General features: G+C 51.5%; 1 protein-coding gene across 1 annotated transcript; it reads right to left on the reverse strand.

Annotated features, from left to right (window-relative positions):
* On the reverse strand, positions 1-7,794 carry LOC109434846 (cytochrome P450 11B1, mitochondrial). Its single transcript, XM_019712174.2, has 9 exons — positions 6,477-7,794; positions 6,042-6,197; positions 4,294-4,493; positions 3,988-4,191; positions 3,582-3,736; positions 1,906-2,072; positions 1,455-1,533; positions 1,150-1,347; positions 1-930 (listed from the first exon to the last, which is right to left on the reverse strand). The coding sequence occupies exons 1-9, from the start codon at positions 6,713-6,715 to the stop codon at positions 817-819; spliced, it is 1,512 nt and encodes a 503-aa protein (XP_019567733.2). The 5' UTR covers positions 6,716-7,794; the 3' UTR covers positions 1-816.
* Positions 7,795-18,181: the final 10,387 nt, after the last annotated feature.

Consider the following 18,181-nt stretch of genomic DNA (forward strand, 5'->3'; position numbering starts at 1 on the left):
TTCAGACAAAGGGCTTTATTAAAGGGAGCATGAGCCTGCACGTGGCTAAGGTGTTCTCATCCTCTTCTTCTAGAGGCTTCTCTGTAGTCACCCTGATGCTAGCCAATGGTGTTCACCATCCTTTCTGCTTTCAGATGGGGACCATTGGCCCAGATGTCTAAGTTGGCTCCCTTGTGGCCATTCTTCTCATAAACACTGCTGCTGACCGGCCTATCCAGGCCCTTGGCTGGGAGGTTCAGCCACAATCACAGACGACTGGCACTGCCAGGAGGAGCCCACGTGGACTGAGTAGAAAAGGCAGGTGGATAAATAACACCACAGCTTGAAGGTCCACCCTAGGCATGAGCACTGCAGACAAGGAGCACAGCATTTGAAACAGCAACGAGCAGGACAGGGGACCTAAAGTGTCATCTCTCGCGCTTGGGGGAAGAATTGACTACAGAGAGCATATGAGACTGTCCAGAGAGTCAAAGGACAGGGTCAGAAGCCCCTTAGATGGAGGTATGATGGGCCTAGAGCTAGTGCTGGGGTGACAAGGGGGTCACAGGCCCTCAGATTGTGTTCCTTGCTTGAGAAGGGACTGGGCACATAACCAGGGCCCACATCGTCCCCAGCTCTGCCCTAGTTTTGCTGCATATCCTGGCAAGGCCTGGCCTCCGAGCTCCTGGGCTGTTCCATCTGTGCAAGTTGCTGGCTGGACAGTGACGTGGCTCAGGAAGCAGGACCCATTGGAGAAAACGGGTGACCTGGGGTCAGGCAGAAGGGGGTGGGAGATGGTGGTGTGGCTGGCGCAGCAGTGCAGCTCTGGTGATGTGACTAACTGATGGCCCGGAAAGTAAGGAGTGGGAGGGTGGAGGGCATCAGTATGAACCGATAGACCATCTTTATATCCTCTTGCGTTAGCGTCTCCACTTGGAAGTTTTTCAGCACCTAGGACAGAGGCGAGGGTTGCGCCTGGCCAGCTGGTCAGCTCCATAGTCCTGGCCCAGCCTCCCCCTCCTGCCAGGGTCCTACTACGCGGGCGGGCGCAGCAAAAGGAGAGGCCTGTGGTCCCCAGCCCGGCCTCCCAGCACGCCCCGCCCCGTCCCCACCCACAATCCCGGTCCAATGCAACCGCGTCACGCCAACAGCCCCGCCCAGACCGCTCACGTGGTGCAGCAGAAGCAGCATCTCGGTCTCCGCCAGGCGCCGCCCCAGGCACTGCCGCGGGCCAAAGCCAAAGGCCAGGGAGGGGATCCTGGTGCCCGAGCCCCTGTTGTCCAACCAGCGCTGGGGATGATAACGCTCCGGCCTAGTGAACACGGCGGGGTTTCGACCCAGGCAGTAGAGTTGCACTTGGACGAGTGTCTGCAGAAGGGGTGGGGTGGGGTGGGGGAAAAGGCAGGGTCAGCTGCCCCGTGGGAGAAGTAAAGCAGGCTTGGGGTCTGCTGGAGGGGCTGTGGGGCCTCACTCACCCCAGCCGGGATATGGTAGTTCTGCATGACCACGTTCGAGCTCACCTGCCGCTCCACAAAGATACCCACGGGGTACAGCCTGTGGATGGGGGCATCCGACAGGGTCCTCAGGTGGAGGACCTTCTGCAGCCTTCCTAGTTCAGGACACACCAGCCAAAGGGAGCTCCTGCGCCCTCACAGGTCCCTTGGGCACTGGGTGCGTCCTTGCCCCTCATGAGCTCAGCCAAAGCTCTTCCGGCCTGAGCAGCCCTGGGCCAAGGAGGGCATGGCCCAGGACGGCACCCAGGAGGTAGAAGTGGGATGCCAGAGGACAAAGTGTCCATCCCTCTACAGAGAGGAAGAGGAGGTGCTGGGGGGGCGATGCATCCTTGGGCAATGCTGCTGGTAGCCCAGGATCTGCCTGTGAGTGCTGCTTCCCAGGCCGCAGGCCAGCTCAGGGAGCCACACCTACCTCAGGGTCTCCTTGAGGGCAGCCCGCAGGAGTGGCAGTTCTGTGCTTGCCCTCTGGGGGTTTTCAGAGATCTTGGCCTCAGCCAGCAGGGTCTCCTGCCGTAGGGCCTGCTGCACATCAGGGTTTCGAGCCAGCTCAAAGAGGGTCATCAACAAGGGGTATGCCGTCTGCAGGGGCCATGGTGCAGGGCTCAGACCTGGGCACAGGCCATGCACCTCAGCCCCCGGGGCACCCCTCCCAGGAAGGTGGTCTTCCCCTGGGGGCAGGTTGTCTCAGACCCACGGTGATGTGCATACCTAGAGCAGGATATGCTGAGACCTCAAGACCCACCTCTTCTACTCTCCTTGCGTCCCTCAGAGAAGGCATCCCTAGTCTCAGGGAACACCCAGGCCTCCTCCTGTCACTTCAGGCCTGGTTCTCACCCTCCTCTGGGCTCCAGGAGGGGCTCAACCTTGCTCTCTACCTGGGGTGGGCATCTGGGACCCCAAGTCCATCTACTCCCAGAGGGTTATCTCCCCTGGGCATCTGCAGCCAGGTCAGACCCAGCCAGTCCCTCCTCCTCGGGCATTTCCATGTGCAGGGCGAGGCAGCCGAGCTCGGTCTGAGATCTGGGAGACATTAGCTCCTAAACCCCATTCCCATGGCAACGTGCCCTGGCATCCCCTGATGTGTGACAGCGGCTCCCTGCTGCTCCTTTGCTTCAGTCCATGCTATGCCCTGTGGCACATGAGGGATGCTTAGGGAGCAAAAGTTTGCCCCACATGCCCCCTCACTGGCGTCCTCTGACCTTGGCTGCAGGCCTGGTGCCCGAGTCCCTTCCCTTCAGGGGCCCTGACCTCTCTGCCCTTATCTGCCCTCTGCTCAGCCTCACTGCCTTCCCTTGCTGTCTGCTGTTGCACCCTGGGCTGCTGCCCTCCCTGACTCCTCTTCATGGCATGCATAACTTCTGTGTGGTTCTTCCATGTTCAGCTGTGAGTCCTCTGCCTCTAGGAAGCCTGCCCAGAGCTGCCCACTGAGGCCCATGTCCTCCCCTGGGCTGTCTCGCCACATGACAGCCTCTGCTCAGGGAACTTCTCTCCCAGGGGTCTGTGACTCTCACAGCATCCCGGTGCCAGGCCCAGAGCAGCCCTCAGAGACGCTGGCAGGTGAAGGTTGGGTCTAGAGGGAGGAAGCTTTGGCTGCACGCCACACCCCAGGGCCCATCCTGCCCATAGTGCTGTGTTGCCATCTCCTCTTCCCTCTAGCTGGAGCACTATGCTGCCCTTCCTGTCATCAGCCTGTCACCGACACAGGATCTTGAATGAAAGCCAAATGAACTCTGTCACCAGGCAGGGTCCCCTGTGCTGCAGCCCAGCTGTGTGTCGGCCGTTCCCCTCTTTCCCAAACCCTGATGGTCTGAATGTGGCCTGTGCTGCAGCATGTCCCCGGGCCTCGTCACTGTGCAGTCTGCCTGGAGCATGGCTTCCCACGCGAGTAACTACAAACCCTCCCCTTCGAAAATTGCTCCCACGTGCACTCCACTCAGAGCCTTCCGTCAGCTCAGAAGCTGAGGGCTAAGACTAGAAGTCTTGGAGGCACAGACTGGGGAGGGCCATGCAGGAGACACTTGGCACGGGAGGGCTTCCTGCACTCAGGAGGCTCCATGCTCTAAGGGCAGGGCTGGTGGCTGGCCTGACCGTGTCCACGCTCCCAGCAGTGAGGTCGATGGAGCTGGCCCTGATGGAATCCAGGGTCATGTCTGCATGCAGGAGCAGCTCGGCCACGATGCCGCTGTAGTTCCGTGGGCGGCCAAGGGCCAGCTCCTGGTAGATTTTCTGGATGGAATTGTTGGCTGTGGACACAGAGACAGAGCCCTGGGCCTGGTGTTGGGAGGCACTGCCTCCCGTCGTCCTCCTACCCGGCAGCCCTCAGCACCCCGTCTCCATCTCCTGCCCAAGGCCTGGGATGAGCCCCGCCCAGCGCTGCCTCACTGCCAACTCTCTTGAGGACTGAGAAGAAGCCATGGCCCTGTGTACTGCCTCCGTCCTCTCCCGAGTGGCCCCCGTGTCCCTGCCACACAGCACTGCCGGTCCCTGCCCTCACCATACTGGAAGATGTAGTCCCAGGCCTCAAAATGCGCTTTCCACGCCTTGGGGCTTGTCCAGCGGGACAGGCTCCTGGGCATGAACATGAGCTGCACGGTCGTCCTCAACATGACCTCCAGAGCATGGATGAAGTTCAGGCTGGCTGGACTCGGGCTGTGGCCCAGGAGGCCCAGCCGCTCCCCGAAAAGGGCCAGGTTGCTGGCTGCAGGGAGGGGGCACTGCTTAGTGAACGGCAGCCCAGCACTGGCCCTGGTCCTGGGCTGCCCAGCTCCCCACCCGGCAGCTGCCCTCGGGGACCCTGTACCTTCTATGGTGTAGCAGAAGATGCTGGGCTGGATATCCAGGGTGAGGCTCCCTCGCGCGTTCTGCAGCACCTTGGACAGCAGGATCTTGGCGAAGTCCCTCGCCACGCTGTCCACCATGGGGAGGTACTTCTGGACGGCCTGCAGCGACAGCACGTCCGGGTTCAGCCGCAGTCGGTCCGAGCGCCATTCGGGCCCATTTCTGTAGCACAGATAGTGAGCTGCAGGGCAGCCCGAGTCGGTATCTGGCCCCCAGCTCTGCACGCATCTTCCTCATCCCCAAAGGGACACAGCGAGGCAGGGAGCTGCCTGCTGCTTCTGAAGGGCAGGCAGCCTGCACTTCAGCCCCGGCTGCTCCACTTTCTTTTGGGGAGGCCTTACTGCCCCGGGCCAAGGGCGCTCAAGTCTGCTATGGGGCTGAGACCTGGGCTTCTGCCTGAACGTGCCACATGGGTTCACTGAGTGTGCTCATGCCAACTTGCAGGCTGTGTGCCGGGTACACACATCGCCCATCCAGGCCCTCCCTTGGTGTGGAGACCTTTTCTGTGAGGAAGGAGGCTGGCCCTCCTGTCGAGCTATGCCCACCCTGCTCACACCGTGGCCCTGAGTGACCCTCATCTCTCCACCCTCCCAGGTCCTGAGAATGCTGTCTCTGTGCCAGTGGCACCTACCCCTCTACCTACGGGGTCTCCAGCTCCTCGATGGCATGAACCAAATCATAGCGCTCATGACATACTCAAAACGGAGCCCAGGCACCTGGGGACTCTTCGGATGTCCCCCAGGGGACAAGGGGGATTTGCATTCTCGGCCACATTCCAGCATGACTAGCGGCTTTCCCAAGGCTAGCCGCCGGCAGGCACGGGCACACACATGCACAGAGCACACACAAGTGCAAACACACACGCCTGTGCATGAACACAGAGAACATGTGAAAACACACACCGACAGAAACAGCGCACTCAAAAACATGCATGCACATGCAGACACACAAAGCACATGCATGCACACAAAGTAAGCAAGAAATGCACACATGCGAACACGTGGGGACACATGCACAAACACACATACAACACGCACGAGCACATACTAGCACATCAACATGGGCAAAAGACATCCATCACACACATATAACAACCACACACACGTATTCACACACAACAAATGTACTCAGGCAGGCACAGACAGGTGCACACCAGACAGACACACATGCCCACATGGGCACCCACTTAAAGCTTAGCTTCTGATCAAAGGTACCATCAGCAACCAGTCCGCCATGTCCCCGGCCCCAGGACTCTTCCCACCTAAGGGAAGTTTGCCTCAACTCTAGGATCCACGGGACCCCTCGCGGAGACTGCGGCCTGGAACCTCGGGCTCCAGCACACGTTACTGTGTGTCCCTGGCCTGTGACGCCGCTTCTCCAGGCCTTGGCTTCCTGACCTGTAGGAGGGCAGAAACCCAGCAGCCTGCAAGAGAACCCCACGAGGTCCGCGCAGACTGGGTGCTCCCAAATGGCCGCTGCCTCTTCCTCTCACGCTAAAGGACGGCCAGTGCTCAGGTCCCTGGCTTAGCCCTGCTCCCCTCCAAGCCCAGGGCACACGTGACCCTCTGGGGTGGGCACTCCTTGGGAGCTGTGCTCACCCTCTCTCCACCTGCCCGGGTAGGGCAGGCCTGCTTCAGCTCATCCCTGTCTTGCCTGTCTCTGCTCCTAGGCTGCCCGTTCCCCACCCTCCTCATCCAGACTCGCCCTCACAGCAAGAACACGCCACATTTATGCCCATAATGCTGTCGGTGGGCCAGCCAGGGGTCCAGGACCGTCCGATGGGGTAGATAGCCGTCCGCCTGCTTCAGCCTCTCCACGTCCTCAGGCAGCATCACGAGGACTATGTGTTTCCCTCCCACGTCGTACCTGAGGGACAAAGTCCAAGCCCTGCCGGGGGCTGTCCTCCCCAATCCGGACCATCTCCCGACTGTGGCCCTGAGCAGGCAGACCCTCCAGCTGTCCACCTGGAGCCTCTCCCACTCGTGTGTGGGGCCCGTCCGTCAGCCGCAAGCCCTGGACTGCTCCGTCTTCAGGGAGAGCCATACCCTCCTGCTGAAGGGAGCAGGCCCCCTGGGAGGACTGAGCAGGTGGTGGGGACAGAGGATGCAGAGTGTTCTCGCCGACGTGGCCCCTGGGGAGCCTTACCTGAAAATGGGCCCCAGCTCCTGGAACATCTGCTGCATCTGCAGGTGGAGGTCCTCAAAGCCCTGCTCCTTCCAGATGTGCAGCAGCCTCAGCCACCTATTGCCTGGACACCTGGGGATGGCCTCGAAGGGCAGCACGGCCTTGTGGGCCGCAGCCGCTCCGGTGGCCAGGCTGCGCGCCCAGCGCAGGGCCAGCCGGGGCCCTGCCGTCCACACTTCTGCTTTGGCCCACAGCGCCATGCCAGTGTCCCTCCACTCCCTCTCAGCCTAATCCTTTTATCTCCCCTGGGGGCCCGGAAGGCTGACCAATCACGTCATGGGACAAAGTGTCCCTGGACGAGGCCAGGAGGCCCGGGGCAGGGGTCAGGGCCGGAGGCCTCCAGGCAAAGGAGGAGGAAAGAGATAGATGGCGCCCAGTTACGCAAGGCCTGCTGGCGGGTGGGAGTCCAGAGCAGGTGCGGGTCTGGAGTGGGGGCTGAATAGGGCTGGGGTGGACAGGAGGCCTCTCTGTCCTCTCCGTGGATGAAGGGAGCAAGATGGATGGGCCCCTTATCTTATCCAGAGATGAGAGGGAGCCTTGGATATTTTTATCTCCTTTCCACAAGGACCAGAACAGGAAGGAGTGGGGTGCTGTGCGCCCCTTCCATTAACATGCACGTTCTATCGACGCTTCCCCAGGCCTCATGCTGGTTGTGGGGAGTGGAGCCAGAGGCCAGCAAGGGCTCCTCCCAGCGAGGACTTTCGGTTCCCTTGGGGCAGTTAGGGGAATCCAGAGACACAATTGGGGATGGCACTGAGGCGGCCAGGGCCCTGTCTGTCTGTCTGGTTCCGCTAAGGAGCAGTGAAGACACAGGAGATGTGGTTCACTGGTGGGGTGGCCTGCAAGCCACTCTTCAGGCCGAAAGACTAGTGGTACAGCTTGCCTTGGCCCAGGCCTGCCCCACACAGGCCCTGTGCTAAGTGTCCACCAAGGGCCCACACCCTCCTTGCTCACCCTACAGCCAGCTGTCAGGGGTGCAGACTCAGAGCTGCAGCCAAGGGCGGGAAGATGAAGTGTATTACTGGGGCCTGTGGTTGGGGCACCCCACTCTGCCGGGACTCTCCAGCAGGCACACAGCACAGCCGGCCTGGGAGGGAGGGCCCATGTGTGAGGTCCCCTGTCTTCTCACCGACGCCTGGCAGTATTCCTCCACAAGGTGGGTATCGCTGTCATTGTTCCCATTTTCAGATGAGGAGACTGAGGCCCAGGGGTTCTATGAACTCCCAAGGCCCCTGGCGTGTCGGGGGGCCCTAGTGCCTGGCTCCTCAGTGCTCCACAGTTGCGCCTACATGCCTTGATTTGGGGATGGGGCGATGGGGGCCGCGGCTCAGGCTCTGGAGGCAGGAAGGAGGGTGTGAGTGGGTTTAGCAGGGAGACCCAAGATCTGAGTGTTGTTTCTTATTTTACTTTAATCCGTCGCCCGCTCCTGACCTTTCCCTGGGGACTATTCAGCCAGGGTGATGAGTCAGACTCCGCCAAGGCCTCTTCAGCCAGTTGAGATGTATGATGTACCTCAGCCCCAAATGCTGTCACAGCCGTCCTTGGGCAGGCACGCGGCTGGAGCGCAGCCTGCCCTGACGTGCAGGTGCATCCGCCCGAGCCTTCTGGACTCCTCACGCTGCCACCCTGGCTGTGTGCCCTCCACCCACACCCTCTTGGCCTCTCCCGGTCTGTTCCTGGGGCTCTTGGGGCTATAGACATGCGGCAGCTTTCCATGTCCCCACACAATGTGCCTGCCCCAAGGAAGATGGAGATACAGGTCGGCCCGAAGCCTCCCTCTCCTGCCCAGAGGAACTGCGGAGACAGCTGTGACATGGAGGTGCCAGCACCAAACGCTGCTGTGCTTGTGCTGGACTCCCGGTGTTTCCCAGAACCCCAGCCTTGAAGCCAACAGGCAGGTGCCAGAAGGGCTTTCTCACAGTACCTCATCACCAGAGAAGACAGGTGAGGGGTTCTCTGTGCACCACTGTGCCGCGCTGCGGCCCGATAGGTCTGGCAGGGCCTCCTGGGGAGGAAATCTGTGTCGGCTGCAGGGCAAGGGCCCAGCACATCCCCCCAAGCATGCAGAGTGCCCAGCCCTGATGCTCTCCACTCTGGTGAGGGTGTGCTGGTGTTGTATGGACGAGAACACAGGTCAGAGGTGTCACAGGGCAAGGCGACCTGCGTATGGTGGATGTCCCCAAGGTCACGGTCACCAGGAAGGTTCACACTACTGTTGAGGCAGGGGAAATGCAGTAGGACTCCAAGTAGACACACAGCTTTTGCCCACGTGGAGCTCACGCTCCAGTGTAATAAACCTCAGGAAACCAACCAGCAAAACATACACCAAAGAGAGTGGATCAGAAAATGGCCTGCAGCTCCTGCATTGAATCAGGGTGGTCTGTGCGGCTCCTGTGGGCAGCTCGGGAAAGAAAGGGATTCCAAGTGCAGCCTGCGGGCAGGCCGTCTACAGCTCTCTGCCCTGCTGGACCAAGATCTTGGCCTGGCCTCACGGATCACAGGGCTGACCTGGGCTAAGGGTCAGCCAATCTTCTTGAACAAATGTATGCATTTCATCCTGACCACAGCCTTTCTGCACAGACACCTGCTGCTGCCCGGCTGCCTGTGCCCCCTTCTTACTCGGCTCGGTGACACCGTGGACCCCAGGTGCTTTCTGGGAACTGAAGGCAGGTCCACACCTCTGTGCCTTTGCACTTCCTGTTGCTTCCCCGATCATCTCCAACCTCTGTGATTCTAGGTTTTGGTCATATTCTCCCTATTGTCCTCCACGTTTAAAAATGCAAAGCTCATTGGTTGAGCTTGGGTCTCTGTCAGGCCGGAGCGAGCAGTGGTTGTGTGTCTGTGTGTGTGCGCACGCACGTGAGCCTTTGCCTCTTCCTGTTTCTCTCCTTCTGCCACCCAGCTTGCTGGTCAGTTTGAGATGAGGTGGAGCGTAGAGGGGTAAGAAAGGTTTTGTTCAATGTTGCCATCGTGAGCTGAATTCACACTCTCTAAACCAGGCAGGTGTTTAGAAGTGACACTTTCTCTAGTGGGTGATTCTTCTGTGGAGATCTCTCCTAATGCCCTCGACTACGCTTGATGTATCTCTATTCCAGGTGGTCACTTGAGAAACCTCTGCAAGCCCGAGGACTTGTGAGACACATTCGTCTCCTGTGGCTGCCCTGGCCCCTCCATTCCTCTAGGTGGCCTAGTGGGCAGGTGGCAGGAGGAACCCACACTGGCTGGCTGCCCCTGGGGGCCCTCACCTTGTTGCTAAAACACACTGTGTCTCTTGTCGAAACATCATGGGTGTCGATGTTTCCTTTGGGTCAATATTTGCCTGGCATCTAGTTTTCAATCATGTGACTGTCAACCTTTCCACAACTTGTACTTTACATATGTTAACCTACAAATAAAAGTCAAAATGAGAGGCACAAGCAGTTACTTGAGATCAATAAGAATAGCTATTTGGGAAGCACGGATTCAGAAAGAAACCCAAATAGTGTTCCGATGCGGAGACAAAGGCAGGCAATGACATCCTAGAAGGAAGGTGTTGCTATTGCTGCAGATAAGTTAATGCAGTTGCTAAGTCTAACCAATGTTTTTAATTTTTAGCCCGTTAGTCATCTGTCCGGGAGTCATATCTTCTTTCTTGATATCTTTGCAAACAGCTCTTGGGGACACACGTTTGCTAAGATCTGGTGCAAAGGTTATTTTGCCATTTCAACATTCCAAAGGTTTAAGGACTAAGAGGGGCAAAGCAGCTCCCCTGGCACGGCAGCTCCTGCTCCATTTTAAAGTGGCTCCATTTATACTACTGTTTGTAGACGTTATTCCCTTAAATATCGTATGGCCATATTGTGTTGTTGTATTGTGTTGTGTTTTATCCATATTGTGTTGTGCTTTATCCAGTCTGACCATCTTTGTCTTTTAACTCTTAAATTTAGTATCTACATTTATTGTACAACTGATGTATAATGATTATTTATACTTTATATTCTGTTTTAATTGTTTCCCAAGTTCTCCATTTTTAAATACCATTTTCCTTTCTTTCCCATTTTAGAAGATATATACTCCATTTTTACCAATTTAGTCATCATCTTAGACAATTTAAAGGGAACTTTGTAACTTAAATATAAAGTTATTCAATAACTTCTCCACAAAAAAAGGCAGAAACTTTAGTGCTCTTTTTAATTCAAATTCTATTTTGTTTAACACCAATAAGTAGATACAATTAACATTTGCTTCCATTTACTTGCATGTTTACCATTTTCTTTGCTCACTATTCTTTTCTATATTGAAAAGTCTCCTAGTAGATAAACTCTATGCTTCCTAGAGGTCATTCTTATAAATACCTGTGGATAAGGTTCTGTTGGTAGACATCACTCTCAGAATTACGGTCTGGAGATTTCTTTCTTTTAACCTCAGAGTGTTTGTTTCCAGTTAGGCAGCACTTTTATTTTACCTTTGAAGATGTTAGATGTGGCAGACAATGTTAGCTGCCCATCAATCACCTGGCCTCTGTTTCCTGGACACATAAATAGACTACACTTCTCAGCCTGCTTCGCAGTCTGCAGAATCATATGTCTGAGTTTTATTAGACAATGGGAGGAGGGCAAATGTCATATGTCTTTTCTGGTCCTGGTCCAGGAAAACATCCCATGTGTGGTCCCGTACATCCTTTCCCCTTCCACCAGCTTGACCTGGAGAGCGTGGACACCATGCATTGAATTTTCTAGGGGGAGGAGAGCTACTTGCACATTAGAAATTCTCATTTTAGCAAAAGCAACAAAAATCAAAATAAATAGGTGGGATTAAATAAAATGAAAAGGCTTCTGCACAGCAAAAGAAATAGTCAACAAAATGAAAAGGCAATCTATGAAATGGAAGAAAATATTTTCAAACCACATGTCTAATAAGGGGTTAATATCAAAATTATATAAATAACTCATACAACTCAATAGCCAAAAAAAAAAAAAAAAAAAAAAAAATGGGCAAAGGACTTGAGGAGACATTTTTTCAAAGAAGATAGACAATGGCCAACAGTTACATGAAAAGGTGTTCAATGTCTACTCATTAGGGAAATGTAAACCAAAATCACATTGAGATATCACCTCAAGTCTGTTAGAATGACCGTCATCAAAGAGACAAGAGATAGCAAGTGCTGGCTAGGATGGGAGAAAAGGGAACCCCGTGCACCATTGCTGGGAATGGAAAATGGTGCAACCACTACATAAAGCAGTATGGGATGTCCTCAAAAAAGTTCAAATACAGCTACTACATGATCTAGAAATCCCACATCTGGGTATTTATCCAAGGAAATGTAAAGAATGCTGAAACAATGCCTGCACCCCAGCATTGCAGCATTATTCGCAATAGGCAAGATATGGAAACCACCTAATTGTCCCTATACAGATGAATGGATAAAGAAGATAAAGATGTGGTATCTATACATATGCATTTAGATATAGACAGATATATGGTGCCAAAAAAAGGTATACAGATTTTAAGAAAGGAAAACTGTGTTAAAATTGTAATACTCAACATATACCAATAATAAAAGCTGAATACAAGTCATGTTTGACTTCTGCAATTACAAGAGGTGCTTAGAAGGGTTACCATCAGTGTAATTTTAATACAGTTTTTTTTCTTTTCTTAAAATGTGTGTACCTATTTTAGCACCCCCGGTATATACGAGGTTGGACAATGAAGTTTGCGAACTTGTGGCAACGACGTTGCAAACATTTTTTGATATCAGAGGGATTATTCATTATGAATTTCTACCAATGGGACAAACAGTTCACCAAGTTTACTATTTGGAAGTGCTGGAAAAGCCGCATAAAAAAGTTAGATGACCTGAACTTTTCACCAACAATTCATGGCTCTTGCACCACGACAATGCACCAGCTCACAGGACACTGTCCGTGAGGGAATTTTGAGCCAATAAACAAATAACTGTATTGGAACATCCTCCCTGCTCACCTGATCTGGCCCCCAATGACTTCTTTCTTTACCCAAAGATAAAGGAAATATTGAAAGGAAGACATTTTGATGACATTCAGGACATCAAGGGTAATACGACGACAGCTCTGATGGCCATTCCAGAAAGAGTTCCAAAATTGCTTTGAAGTGTGGACTCGGTGCTGGCATCAGTGCATAGCTTCCCAAGGGGAGTGTTTTGAAGGTGACCAGAGTGATATTCAGCAATGAGGTATGTAGCACTTTTTCTAGGATGAGTTCATGAACTTAATTGTACACACACACACACACACACACACACACACACACACACAATACCTTGAGGGCATTATGCAAACTGAAATGACTCAGCCAAGAAAGACAAATACTGTGTTCTGTCACTTACATGTGGAACCCAAGGAAAGCTAAACTCAGAGAGACAGGGAGCGGTTGGCGATCGCCGGGGCTAAGGGGTGGGAAATGGGAGATGCTGGTCAGAGGGCACAACTTCGAGTTAGAAGAAGAGCACATTTTGGGAATCACAGCATTGGGACTCTAGTTACATACTTGAAAGTCACTAAGACAGTAGATAGTAAATGTTCTCACCACGAACAAGAAATTACGTAAAGGGTTCATTCAAGCTGTTGGCGAATGCTGTGGTGGAATTCATTTTGCATTATGGAAGTGTATCAAGTCAACATGTGTAGACTTGAACTTGCAGGGTTACATGACAATTGTATCTCAATAAAGCTGGGCAAGTAGTTTCCTATAGCAGTAAAAATAGGAAAGAATATTCTCACTTTACGTGTCATGTGAGGAATGAGCTTCTTTCATGGTGGAGCCACATACACCTTTGGGTCTTTGTCACAGCACTAAGCGTGAACTCACACATAGTCCACTGTCATCTGGCTTGTGTTGTACACCCTGCAAGCTTGCCTCTGAGTCGAACTGCCATCCCCGGTATGTGAGCCTATTGAATTTTAGGCTGCTTTTGGATCGTTTCTTGGTTTTCTGTGTCCTTCAGTTTTACTCTGTCGAGTCTCCATAGGAGACCTTTCCATTTGTGCTGCTTGGGATTATGTCTCTCCGCTCAACCCTCTCTTCTTCCCTGCCTTCTCACTACATACTCTCAGAGCTCCTATGGTTGTTCGTCTGAAGAACTCTGCCCAAGAGACCCAGCAGAGGAAACGCCACAGAGACCAAAAGCAGACTAGTGATCGGCCAGGCCCGTGGACAGCATGAAAGGGGAGTAACTGCTTCTGTGATGTGGGGTTTCCTTTTGGGGTGTAAAGTGTTCTGGAATTAGTGGTGATGGTTGCATGTTGCGCGTGTACTAGAAACACTGAACTACACCCTTTTAAATGATGAATTTTATGTGAGTTTTAGCTCAGTGATTTTAAATGAGGTCTTGATTTAAAGAAAATGGAGGAGGAAGAGGGCAAAGGGAGTCTTGGTTTTCTGTCCTCTTCAAGCATTTCCCGATTCCGGACACAGATACAATGAGAAGCACAGAAGCAGCACGGACCCTCCCTGCAATGTCAAGGCCTTACAGCTGCTTTGGGGCCTCCCTCACAGGGGCCAGTTCTGGGGAAACATTCCATTGCTTCTATGAAGCCAGGCAACATTTCTAGACGACCCCTGCTCTGGCCGAGCCTGTCGGAGTGACCACACAGGGCGCTGGACAGTGTCTGGCCCAGAGTATGCCCGTGCCTCCTCACTGCCAATAAGAGTCACTGCCACCGTCGTCCCAACCCGAGATCTGGAAGGATGGAGTCTGAGGTGGCCCCAGGTACCTGTGGTCTGAGCATAGCTGGGACCTCTCTTTCAGCTGACACGTATGTACGTACGTAGACTGTCCCTGTAACTGATTTGCATTTGATTAAAATCCTCAATCTCTGATGCTAAAGTGGCAAGATGTTTTTCATCTACGTGTGAGAGGAAGGCTAACGGGGAAGAACCAGATCGGATCTGACACCACAAAGAAATCTCTGAGTGTGCAGCAGCCAAACAATAATGCTCTTTATTTCTCACTTGAAATAAGACGCCAATGGGTAACTCACCAACGGGAGCCCTGGGGGTCAGTGTCTCTGGCTCACAAGAGAGCAAAGGAGTGTGAACTTGCTCTGAGGAAGTGGGGGGTGGGGGGCAATGATAAGAGGGCTTCTCATGTCAGTGTATTGCTGACAAGGACGGAGGCGAAGCTCAGCAGAAACGTTGACTCCCCCAAGTGCACAGTTCCTTCTAGCTCCTCCTCAATTACTGTATCGGACAAAATGTCCCTCTCCAGACTAGGCCCTCCATCATTGCAAATCATGTTATTACAACAAAGAACCCAATAGAAATTATTAGTTTTCACGATTTTAGGGGCTTCAGGAGGCACTTCGGACGGATACAGAAACGTACAGTTGTTTGTACAGTTCTTGTAAATGAGTAGTTCGCGGGGGTTCAAACCTGAAAAGGAAGTAGAGATGAAAATGATTGATTTCAGGTTTTCTGCCGCTCAGCCCGGAGTCCGCAGCTCCTGGCCTAACACATAAATGCTGACGCACCTTAATGCTAACCTACTCCCCAGTTCAGACTTGATGCACCACCCCAAGCAGGATCCCACAACTACTGTGGTGACCTTCCCAGGCCAGCTAGCCTGGTGGCCTCTGTCCACCAATGCTACCTGACCATGGTTCCCTCTGAAGCCTCCTTAGGAAGTCCTGGGCTCCATTCCCAAATTGTGTTCCCCTCATGGCCTCACAGTGCCCACACAATGACTTCCCCCTGGACCTTCCCAGGACAGTTAACCACTCATGGCTCTGGGGCTGCTTCCCAACCCCAGAAGGAACTCATGACTAAATTCCAGTCACTTGCTTCTTTCTTATTTTCCAAGGAAAGAGTTTAGGAAGTCCCACGCTCTACACAGAAGCAGACTGTAAGTTGACAGCTTGAATGGATTTTCATGAGGTGTGCCTAGCTATGTACCAGTATCCAGCTCAAGTAACAGAACTGGACGAACGCTCCGAAGTCTCTGTTCTGGTCCTCCATTCAGGTACAACAAGCATCGAGGCCAAGGATAAGACGTGTCTGCACTCTAACCCTATACGTTAGTTTTGCCTATTTTTGAACTTTATGAAAATGAAATCCTACACCCTTTCCTAAGTTAAAGGAAAACTGTCCGGAAATAGAATCAGAAAGGAAATTTGATCTCATGGAGCCTATGATAGTTTAATGTTGGAAAGGTTTTCCCTTGAGGAGAAAATGGGGTGAGATGCTGCCATCACCACCTCTATAGAAGTAGAGTTCCTGGCTGCTTCAGTGAGGCCGGAGGAAGCACTGAAATACATGGTGACTGGAAAGACAGGAATTAAACTGCTGTTATTCACCAAGACAGCACACTTTGGAAATAATAAGTGAACTTAGCAAAGGCCCTGGATACAAGATCAGTATTCAGAAATCAGTTGCATTTTTATGCACCAACAACAAAGAAATTGAAAATAAAATCTGTAAAAACTACACCATTTAAACATTTCAGCATCTTTGATCATGATTAGATGATGCGCCCCATTTTCTTCGTGAACATGGGGAATTGAATCAGTGGGGGTTCAAACTGTAAACTACACTGCAATTCTTTGTTGAGATCCGTGAGGTAGTGCTTATGATCTGTGGATGTGTGTGTGTGCACGCGTGTGTGTGAAGATGAACTTTTCATTTTACAAGTTTCAGGTTTTGAGAAAAGTTGCAAAAACAATGAATGAAAGAGCTCGCACAGCCTTCACAGCCCGTCCCTCTTGGCTCTCACTACTTACATTACGAAGTGCATTTGTCCCAAGGAATGAATGAACACTGACAAATTCTTCTTAACTCAACTCCACATTTTATTCAGATTTCACTCATTTTTTTCCCTCCACGTTCTTTTCCTGTTCCAGGATCTCATCCAGGACACTGCATTGCGTTGGATGTGGTATAGCTTATACACATTAGGATTTTATTGTTTAAGGTTTGCTTAGTGTTTCTGCATCTCCAGTCACTAGAAAGGACCGTGTGTGAGCTTCCATTCTCCCCGTGTCTGTGCTGGGTCAGCTGTCATCACGCGATACTGGGGTGTGACTCCTCCTTGTTTATTATCTGCAGGACCATATGTGAGATGGGGGGGATTCCCCCCCTAACGCTATGAGGAATGTGCTCGGGAAGCAACCTCTGGGTGTAGGATTTTCAGAAAGGATTCAGGACACTTCGGTTTCCAGTCTCTTTGTGAGCCAGGTGTGGTTAAGTTCTGTTTTTCAAGTTATTCTTCATTTCATCAGCAATCTCAAATTTCTCACAGGAAGACTATTCATAATAAATAGCCTCTTATTTTCTTGATAAGATCGGATTGATGCCTCCCTTTCCATCTCTGATATTGGAAATGTGAATTTTAGATTTCTGTTTTTAATTTCTCTTATTCTGTTTTACCAATGCTATGAATCCTTCCAAAGAACCAACTAGTCATTTTGTGGGTTTTATCTGTTGTTCATTTGTTTTCTATTTCAAGGATTTCTGCGATCCTCTTTATAGCTGCTTCTTTGTCTTTGGGTGGATTTTCGATTCTTCTTCTATCTTCTTGAATGGAAAGTTAGATCTTTTTCACCCTTTTCTCTTATACTCGGTGCTTGTAATGTTCTACATTTTGCTGTAAGTACTCCGTCAGCTGGTTTCCATTCATTTTTGACATGTTGTATCTTCATCATTCAGATGTAATGTTTCCTAATGTCTGTTGTGTCTTCTGTTTTGTGAAACTGGTTATTTAGAAATTCTCTGCATAATACTAAATGGTTAGAGATTTCCTAGTTCACGTCCGAGTATGATTTCTCAATTTTACTGCGATAGAGAAGGAATTCTACATAATTTCAATCACCTGAAATTTGTGGATGTGTGTTGTCATGGCATGAGTTCACGACTGTAAATGTCATATGCAACCTTGCAGAAAATGTGGATTTGGTTATTTCAGGCTCTGCTCTGATATATGGTGATTATTCGTAGCTTGTTAGTGGCGTTGCTCCGACCTTCTATAGCAGAGGTGGGCAAACAACAGCCCATGGGACAAACCCAGTCCACTATCTGTGTCTACAAATAAAGCTTTGTTGGAACACAGGGATGAGCATGTTTCCTTCTTCTCTGCAGCTGCTTCCATCTCCATACAGGCAGCGTTGGGCACTTGCGACAGAGACTAGACGGCTTACAAAGCTGAAAACATTTACTATAGTATCTGGTCTTCACAGGAAAAGTTTGTCGACCTCTGATCTGTAGCTGTAATAAGTTTTCTCTCCTTGATCTCTTATCTACAAGCTATGGATTGAGATAGTGGTATCTTCCTGGTAGTTTTATCCTTTCATCTCCAAAAAATGTTACTCTTCATGAGTAATGGTCTTGTCTTACTATTTACTTTGCCCCAGTGTACATAGAAGAGCTTCTTTGGGTCAGTGTTTAAATTGTATACCATTGTCTGTATTTTATTTTCAAGCATGTCTCTGGTAAACAGATACTATTATTTTTTGTTTTCCCCCAAAGTTTTGGGTTCCTAAGTGTAGCAATAATTTATATAATTAATGATATGTTAGTTTTAAATTTTCTTTCCGTTAAACATTTAACTTAGAGATAACTGCATATTCAAATGTAGTTGCAGGAAACATAGGAAGATCCTGTGTCTCCTTTACTCAGTTACTCCTAATGGTAACAGCGTCAAAACTTTTGTGTGACATCAC

The sequence above is a fragment of the Rhinolophus sinicus genome, linkage group LG12 (genome assembly GCF_036562045.2).
Source record: "Rhinolophus sinicus isolate RSC01 linkage group LG12, ASM3656204v1, whole genome shotgun sequence".
Taxonomy (NCBI): domain Eukaryota; kingdom Metazoa; phylum Chordata; class Mammalia; order Chiroptera; family Rhinolophidae; genus Rhinolophus; species Rhinolophus sinicus.

Bases quoted from the DNA above. Each gene is read 5' to 3' on its own strand.
- LOC109434846 (XM_019712174.2), bottom strand. From the start codon at position 6,715: ATGGCGCTGTGGGCCAAAGCAGAAGTGTGGACGGCAGGGCCCCGGCTG. The intron at 4,192-4,293 runs GTACAGGGTCCC...CCCTCCCTGCAG, and splicing joins CTTCTGCTACACCATAGAAG to CCAGCAACCTGGCCCTTTTC. The intron at 1,348-1,454 runs GTGAGTGAGGCC...CCCCTTCTGCAG, and splicing joins ACTACCATATCCCGGCTGGG to ACACTCGTCCAAGTGCAACT.